Consider the following 9,837-nt stretch of genomic DNA (forward strand, 5'->3'; position numbering starts at 1 on the left):
TAAATATAATGATGAGTATACTAAAAATATGTATTACAATTTTTTAGAGCTTAGAGAGAATTAAAGAAAATTAATTTAATTATTGTATTACAATAGTTTATTTTCTTAAAACATTGCATAATTTTACAAATAAAATAAATATGTAAGAAATAATCAAATATCTAGATAAAGAATAAAGATGATTTCTTTAGTTTGATTATCTTATTGTGCAATGATCAAAATTAATAATTTTTAGAATCTGCATGATATTTTTTTTTGTATAGCCATCAAATTTTTATTATACATATGTAATGTAATTTTTTTTATTATCATATGTAATTTAAAATTAAAAATAATAAGTAAACAAAGAAGAAAGGAAAAAATACATAAAACAAATAAATAAAATTGAAAACACAATATAAGATATATCCAACAAAATACATAATTAAACACTTACAATGAGTTGTAAAAAAAAACACTTACAATGAGTTTTCAACCCATGCAAAAACATATATATATAAATAAAAAAAATATTTAGAATTTGAAATATGGTGGAGGAGGATGTGGGAATGGTTATTTATAGGATTTGTAGTGATAGAAGTTATTTCTAAAATAATTTAATTAGAGGTGAAGTGACCTTAGTGCAGTGGCATGAGGTAAGTCCATCTGTAGAAGACACCATCACACCCGGGATCGAGTCTCGGTTCCTACGAATGTAGGAATTTGGCCAATGGGCCGGCCAGTTGTGGCCCAATGGTTGACCAAAAAAAAAATTTTAATTAGAAGAGTTACAATTTTAATTGATAGTGTGTTTAATTGAAAATGAATGGAGGAAAACAATAGTCAATTCACAATTATTTAATTTCAGTTACAAATTAGTAGTAATTAGTGAACTTAAAGTATGAATTTTCAGTTACAAATTAGTGGTAATTAGTGAAATTAAAGTATGAATTTATATATATGATTAAATGTGTTGAATTTTAAGTTTAATTAAAAATAAATATTATATTTTAAAACATTAAATATCAAATTGACCAATAAGGAGATTTCAGAACTCTACTTTTATATAGATGATTTTTTTTTGCTATAATACACTAATTTATATCCATATACAAATATTTTATGTATGTTACCATTAAAGTGTATTTTTTACACTCCAGTATACTAAATGCGACAAATATATTATCTACCACCACCTAGAAAATGTCTATATGAACAAATTAAGCCAGCTATTATATGTCTTTTTACTTTCACTTTTGCATAGATTTTTTAATCACTAAAATTGTTGGCTCAAAAAATATTTTGAACAAAAAAATAAATTACATCACAATAGTAATGACTAACCATGGAGAGAAACTCGATTCTGCCCTCCTCCTTTATGGAGAGAACCTTGCGTCCAACCTCCTCCACCATGGAAACAACCTTGGCTTCGCCTTCATCCCTTGGGGAGATAACCTTGCGTCCAACCTCCCCCATCTTCTTCCCTTGGGGAGATAACCTTGCGTCCAACCTCCTCCACCATAGAGAGAACCTCGGCTCTGCCCTCCTCTTCTGTGGAGAGAACATATAACATGTTCACGTCTTTTAGCTATCTCAAAGTGGCTTGCTCCAGCAACCAATGAAACTAAATACCCTTTTCCAACGTCACAAAATCTTTTGATAGTAATTAATGTTAAATTTCTGGAAGTTTCTTTGACACACCATGATGTAGCCTCTGTCTCCAAGCTCACATGGATCTATCAACAACGATATATGTTTTTCCAGTCTATGTTTGTTGTAGGCTTGTGTTTGATTAGCTTATTTTATCTAACCATTAGGATGATAACCTTCTCCTCTTTATCTCCATTTGAGATTGAACGAATGATAACAATTATGTTTGCACAAAAAAGGGTCTATGACCAACCAATCAAGGTTGAGAAATTATGAAAAAAATAATTTGACATAATTAATGAAATAATAGAAAATTATAAGCACATGAATATATGAATCTCAAATAATTCAAAGATGAAAATATAAATTCAATAAAACAATCTAAAACTACTACAATAAATTTTAAAATACAGTTGTCAAAAAAAAAAAAAATTAAAAATACAGTATTAGAAAAAGAAGATGCATATATTAATTTTCCATTTTTTTTTAGGGTTAACATATTAATATTACCTATTCCAAACTGAAAAAGTAGAAAGTATAACTATATTTTGGTTTTAAAAAATAAGGAAAATTTGTCTTTCCATTAAAAAAGGTTGACCAATAGAACAAAGTTGAAAGCAATATTTTTGAATAAATTATTTTGTTAGATGAATAATATGAGACGATCTATATTAATATAGAAGTGAATACTTACATTTTTTAGAATTAATAATTTTCTGTATATTTTCCTTAATCCCTTTTCTATTTTATGAGAAAAATTTTCCAGTGAGCTCATTGTTTTTTTTTTCTTGCTTCCCACTTTCTTTTAAAACGTACTATCGTTCGACGATAAGAACGCTTTCTGTTTAGTTGATTTAGTGTGTTATCTTGCATTTGTGTATTCATCTTTTTTTTTATGCTTCCTGTCCTACAAATTAATTGAAATAATAATAATAATAATACCGTGAGAAATTTGTTAATCTCAGTAACCTTAGTTATTATACATAAGAAACTTTGTTAACACTTCAAAGTCAAAGATTTTATAGTATGCATTATGAAATTGAGAAACTAAACAAAATTCAAAGAAACGACGAAAACACGAGATAATATCTAGGATTTTTTTTATATAGTTGCTTCGATTAGACAACAAACAAATTGCCTTCAAGAAAATTTTACCAAGAAAAATAAAGCTAGTCGAAATTATTTTGTTTGGTGAAAAATATGTCATCATCTGTTTGATTATATAGAGGGGTGTATTACAATCTTTTGCCTTTTAGGATTAACAAAGTTTTTTTTAATATAATAAAATTACAATTATTTTATTTATCGTTTTACCAAGCTTGAAAACTGTGATTTATGATCGTTAAAATTGACATTTGTCACGATCTGATGAGTTACTAACTTGTATATTTAATCGTTAAAATTGATACATGTCACGATCTGGTGAATTTTTAACATTGATCTCTGATCGTTAAAACTAATACGTGTCACGATCTAGCGAGTTACTAACTTTAAGAACTAAGCTTTATATAATAAGATAGCAAACTCACTTTTAGGGGTCAATTTAAATATAACGGATGAGATTATTTTTATTATCTCATCTAACTGTTTATATTTGGTAATCATATATATAAAAGTAAGGTTTTGGTCTCTCCTTATTGGTTGATTTTCATTTAATACTTTCTAATTTATTTATTTTTTTTATTTGCTTTCTAATTTTTTAATTGCTTTAAATAATATTTAAGACCCAATTAACACAATACATTTAATTCATATATTAAAATAAAATTATAACTGAAAATAAAATAAATTATGAATTAATCATATTCCACCACTCAATTTTATTCAAACACAATAAATAATATTTGTAACTCCAATAATTCTAAATTTAACTTCCATCAATTCTTATCATATAAATAAGCATTGCCTCATTCTCTCATATTGGCATTTTTTACTTTCTCATTTTCACATTCTCTCATTCTCTTCCACTTCTTTCATTCTATTCCACAATATCTCAAATCTTTTTCTGTTTTTTTTGTTTTTTTTTTTTCAACCAAACATTACTTAAATTAAAAGATAACTCCCAGATTGGTTGCCCAAACCGGAGGAAACGAGTTTACAAAAGAAGTTTCAGAAAATAAAGATCTTGAAGAACGTGCTAAACAATCTGCCCTTACGTTGAGCTCGCGAGTGATCCTGGTCAGGGAGAAGGAAGGAAAGCGTAATCTGAGCAAAAATAACTCCTCCAACAGATTCGAAAAAGCTGGCCAATCGTCAGGATTCTGCACCATCGCCACCAATTCTACACAATCTGTCTCGAAGCTCTGACATACAACTCCAGCCGCCAAAATATATTTTTTGTTTTTTTTTATGTTTTCGATTTCTTATTTTTGTTGTATGGGTTACAAAAAAACAAATGAAAAATATCATTGTAAAATTTTAATGCTAAATTTTAATTTTAGAGACTACATGATATATATATTTTACATTGTTTTATATTTAAAGATTCATCTCCATTATCTAATTTGGATTATCATCTTATAAGTAATCATTCTCTCCTCCTCTCTCACTAATATCAAATGTTGTTATATCTAATATGTGTTGTAAGAGTCTGATTCTATATTTTAATTTAGAAAGTATTATATAGAATTAACATTGTTTTCAATTTTTATTTTATTTATATAAGAATAAAATATTTCTTTTATATTTCTTGCCTTTCTAATCTATTCATATTTATTTTTAAAATTTCCATAGCTAAATTTAAATTCACATATGTTGGTTTTAACAAAAAATCAAGTTTATTTGAGAATCTGTTTTAAAAAGTTTATCTTCATTATCTATTTTAGATTAGCATCTTATAAGTCATTATTTTTCATACTCTTACAATATTCACCACACAATAAGGTCATGAAGTTGAAAAGATTCATCTCTAATTCTCTATTATGTATTCTGGTTATCTCACATATTCATGTATCAATTTTAATAATTTAGAATGATCAATATAATTATCCATTTATAAAGTCTATTTTATTTTGTAAAGAATGTTTTGTTTTGTGATCCAATAGATAAATATGTAAAGATCAATATAATATTTATATTATTTAATATTTGAGGTTTTTGAAAACAAAAAGAACTTAACTATAAAAAAAATTGATTTTCTTGATTTAAGCAAAATGAAAAAGTTAAATATAGAAAATAATATAATTATTAAAATACCATTTAACTAAATCCTCTAAAGATGAAACCATTAGTATGAAATCTAGCACTATAAATTAAATTGATGAGTGAAAAACAAACAAAAAACAAAAGGATTGAAGTTATTCTTGGGGTTTTAAAAAATCTTTAGATTGAAGTTAATATAATTAAAAAAAAAACTAATTTAGTTTGTCACTTCAAAAGTAATATTTTCAATTTGGAATATTATGTGTCAGTGTTGAGTTTATATCAACAAAACAATCAAAAAGTGTAAGTTTAAATTTTGATTGAGCCACTTGGTATTCCTTTTCTTTTAAGTCAAAAATAAATTAAAATATTTATTTATAATTAACCCACTTTTAAAGGCATTTAACTCCATTTAACTCTACATTTAATTCAAATGTAACTCCTACCCAATAATTTTACATTCATTCCTCCAACTAATATATTTATCTTTCAAGAAAAAATGTTTTTCGTAAAATTTTAATATTTTTTAATTATTTTAATTGCTTTAAACTTTGAAATGAGGAATATTCTATATACAATAATTTTATACGTAATTACTAAATTTTTTGATAATTTTATTTGATTCAATTTTACTATATTACAGTCTTATGTTTACAATGTCATTAAGAAAAAATCTTTAAATGAATGTTTAACCTCTATAAAACATGATCATAAACATAGATTCTCTCATATTAGCAAAATGTTTAAATTACTATATTATTATTTATATTAATATAGCTAATCAATTTGTAATAATTTTTTCTAGTATTGGTTAATTTTTTATTTATAGAAAAGTTTATATATTTTTAGTTTTGTGTAATAAATAACTATACCAAAAAAATGTTGACAGGAGTGTTATTGTGAGAAATTGCTATAAATATTTTTGAGATTCATACATTAGTATAATTATTTTAAGATTATACATTAGTAAAACAATATTTTTAGTTTAAGAAAATTTAAGAAATATAATCAAAACTATTATGCATACAACCACGCGTTGCGTGGACTAATTGCCTAGTGATCCTAAAAGTTACACTATTTTAATCCAACAATTGTGTTTCTTCCTCGTACTTCCAGCTTTCAATGTTCACATTTGTTAGTTTTCGCACATTTTTGTTTCACATCTCTTTGTTTATTTATATTTATATTTTTATGGGTCCTGAAAAGAGTTTTTGTTATTTGACTATTGTTTAATACCTCCAAATTTAAAAATTCTGAGTATTATTTTCTTTCAATTTATTAATCAACATTAATTCACTCATCTTTGTTAAAAAATTTGGATTGTTTTATTTATTGATACATTCATCTAACTTTTGTTTAGTGTCGTTTTCCATCTAACTATATTGATCATCTCTTTCAAGTATTAATTTAGGTAATTAATTGTGATTTCTATTTTTTCCTAGATTTATAAATCTTTTTAGTCAATTTGGTTGATTTCAGTTGCAGCTATGAGCTCTTTCTCCCTGATTCTCTTATTATTTTTTCTAAATTTCAATAGAATAATAATTTAAATTTTATTCTATGTGAATATCTTTTAAATTTTATTCTATCTGAATTTGATTCAGTAAACTTAGATTTATATATCTTTAACATTATTTTCTTATTGTCACAGAATCGATTTTTCATTTATATATATATATATAACAAATATTATATTTAACTAATTTGGTTAATTCATCTTAGTCATTATTTATGACTTTTATATTATACAATTAAAAATTACCAAAACATTGTCACTCGCAAGGGCGGATGTACGTATGGTAAATAAGGGGCAGTTGCCCCCGTCAAATTTTGTAATTTACTTATACATTTCTAAGAATTTAATGGATTGCCCCCCTTAAAAAGATGATTTCTGCCCCGTTAAGAGAATCACTTCTCAAAACTGAAAGTTATTTTCATTCATACACGGGTTTTCATTCAGCATAATTTTTGTAGGTTCTTCTTTTCTAAATTAATTTTGGTAGATAAAAAATTATTATATTATTTAGCATATATTATATAATTTTTTTTGCCCCCGGTAAAATCCGGTAAAATAAATGGCTATATCCACCACTGGTCATTTGAAATGTGAAATTAACAATGTTAATTATTTCAAGTTTTCGCTTTTATCGCAAGGGCCGACATCCTAGTATATATAATGCTAAAAGTAAAAAAATCGAAAGTTGAGATATGTGATTTGACACATATGTGTGTGTTTCGGAATACGACTCGCAGGAAAGTAAAGTCAAATGTTGGCTAAATGGGATTCCCTTCACACCTCTGCAACGCACACAACATGAGAGAGATAGAGAGATCCTAATCACACACCAATACCATCCATCATTATTCATAATCATATTCTCTAAATAAGTAGTTGTAACAGCAATTTTAGTCAGTATCGCCGCCGACGCAAAAGGTCCAATTTTTAAAGTCACTTGTTCAATGTAGAAGACGTGGGAATGAAATGTAGAAAGACTCTCATTCGTTTGCCTTCCTCTTCCTCTACTGCTTACTTACTACTCCTTCCCACTTAAGCCAAATCAACTCTGCATATCAATGATACTATTAAACAATTTATTAACTTAACAAAGATCAATTTTAAGTTTTCTGAAACTAAAAAAGTTAATTAATAATTGTACATTATACCTCGATATCACTGCTGACCCATCCATGCCTACAAAACAATGCCTCTTCAACATTAGTTTACACTTCTGCAGTTGTCTTTCGAATCAGCCAGGCGTGTCGCCGCTGATTAACACACCTCTTTAATGTCCCTAGTCTTGTCACTTGATATGCCTCTGCTCTTTCTCTTCCAGCAGCTCACCTAGATAGCATTGTTCCTACTTGCTTTAAAACAACCAACCAAGCATGTTCAGTAACCAAACTACGTGCAATACATTTATAAGCGCGTTTCACAGGAGTATCTGCAAATACCGTGGGATGCAATTATAAGCAACTCTGGTATTGCGGAAGCCTATCTTCATGATTTCATTTTGAATTCTTCCCGGGAATTGCAAACATCATCATTATCAGCAGCTTGTAACGTCCAGAGTTATCACAACTCCACCTTCATTTTCAACAGGAAAATTAGGTCAATGGTAAAAAAAGGGAGCTTCTAAAGGCAAAATCAGAGTTGCAATCTACCTATCCAACTCTGCATACTAAATATGCGACAAGATAGGATGATCTGTGAAGCAACACGCACAGGAAAGACATCTCGATCCCTAAGATGAAATGATACTTGGGATGATTTTTGGAAGCAAGTTGTGTAGCTTTTTCCCACACGAATCACTAGAACTAGTTATGCATGTGAGCTCATTTTCCAGAACAGAGTAAGCTTCAGAAAATGCCTGCAAGAACAAATCATCTTTACCATTGTAAACCTTCTTCATCGTCGTATGTTTTAGATAAAAGCATTGATAGTTGCATATAAGATCCAACTTACCTTTATACATTGGTGTATGCGGAAGCAATTTCTCCCCACATTATTTGTTGGGAAGAGAGGATCGTCAATGTGTATCGGATCAATACTATAAGCAGAGAACCAAAAACATAACGTATAAAGTTAGTATTTCACTTGTAACACTTGTTGTTTGACAGAGCTGCGATGTTTACCTATAACCCCTCTCCCGATTCCTATAGATACCACTTCCTTGCACTGAAACACGCATCTGGCGAGGATCAAACACATTACTGCAGAACAAGCAAGCCTACATTACCGATTATCGTCACCGTAATTAACAAAATTATAAAGAGATGTAGTAACCATATTGACTGACCCAAAAAAGTAAAGAAAATCCATTAGAAGACCCCCAAAGTTCTGCAAAATACTTCTTTTCAATTAGTAAGAACTGAAAGAATATAACAAGGAAACCCAAACAAGATAGCTGTTGTGTCACAGATACGTAAACAATAAAACTATGTACTTGGTTGATAGAGCGCCCCAGATGATGCTCATGCTGAAGAAAACGTGTAATCAGTAAGACCTGCAATAATTATAGTCTTAAGAATTACAAAGAAATATTGGTTACAAAGAAATATTGGTTACAAACAAATATTGGAACATGTTCCAATGGAAAGATTAAAAAAATGTGACTGGAGTTTTCTGTCCAAGAACGTCTAGACAAGCACCAATTACCAGGACCCTCATTAAATATACAGAGACGGACCACCTAAAAACTACAAGAAAAGAGCATATTACTTAAGTAAAAGAATACGCCTCACCAGGCAATAAGAGCTTAATCCACCAGAGTATGATTGATCCAGGGTACGATCAGCCAAAAACTGCTTTAACACCAGAGCAAGTGGTGTGGCAGCTGGAAATTGCTCAGTCAGATCTTTGACCTGCGGAAAAGAACATATCAGGAAACAGCCAAAAGAAGGAAAAGAGCGTTACAGAGACACATTCACATGAAGAGAGTATAATGTAATNATTACCGATTATCGTCACTGTAATTAACAAAATTATAAAGAGATGTAGTAACCATATTGACTGACCCAAAAAAGTAAAGAAAATCCATTAGAAGCCCCCCAAAGTTCTGCAAAATACTTCTTTTCAATTAGTAAGAATTGAAAGAATATAACAAGGAAACCCAAACAAGATAGCTGTTGTGTCACAGATAAATTAACAATAAAACTATGTACTTGGTTGATAGAGCGCCCCAGATGATGCTCATGCTGAAGGAAACGTGTAATCAGTAAGACCTGCAATAATTATAGTCTTAAGAATTACAAACAAATATTAGAACATGTTCCAGTGGAAAGATTAAAAAAACGTGACTGGATTTTTCTGTCCAAGAACGTCTAGACAAGCACCAATTACCAGGACCCTCATTAAATATACAAAGACGGACCACCTAAAACTAAAAGAAAAGAGCATATTACTTAAGTAAAAGAATACGCCTCACCAGGCAATAAGAGCTTAATCCACCAGAGTATGATTGATCCAGGGTACGATCAGCCAAAAACTGCTTTAACACCAGAGCAAGTGGTGTGGCAGCTGGAAATTGCTCAGTCAGATCTTTGACCTGCGGAAAAGAACATATCAGG

The 9,837-nt window shown here is 28.9% G+C and overlaps 1 protein-coding gene across 1 annotated transcript in view; it reads right to left on the reverse strand.

The window, feature by feature from the left end:
• The window catches only part of LOC104711527, a 10,357-nt gene continuing 7,480 nt past the window's right edge, over positions 6,961-9,837 (reverse strand). Inside the window, exons 11-19 of the mRNA XM_010428229.2 lie at positions 9,696-9,815; positions 9,433-9,492; positions 9,286-9,326; positions 8,404-8,481; positions 8,234-8,318; positions 7,933-8,138; positions 7,723-7,855; positions 7,435-7,635; positions 6,961-7,334 (exon numbers count right to left, since the gene is read on the reverse strand). Of these exons, the coding sequence (XP_010426531.1) occupies positions 8,013-8,138; positions 8,234-8,318; positions 8,404-8,481; positions 9,286-9,326; positions 9,433-9,492; positions 9,696-9,815 (510 nt within the window). The 3' untranslated portion in view covers positions 6,961-7,334; positions 7,435-7,635; positions 7,723-7,855; positions 7,933-8,012. The remainder of the gene's footprint in view (positions 7,335-7,434; positions 7,636-7,722; positions 7,856-7,932; positions 8,139-8,233; positions 8,319-8,403; positions 8,482-9,285; positions 9,327-9,432; positions 9,493-9,695; positions 9,816-9,837) is intronic.

The sequence above is a fragment of the Camelina sativa genome, chromosome 2 (assembly GCF_000633955.1).
Source record: "Camelina sativa cultivar DH55 chromosome 2, Cs, whole genome shotgun sequence".
Taxonomy (NCBI): domain Eukaryota; kingdom Viridiplantae; phylum Streptophyta; class Magnoliopsida; order Brassicales; family Brassicaceae; genus Camelina; species Camelina sativa.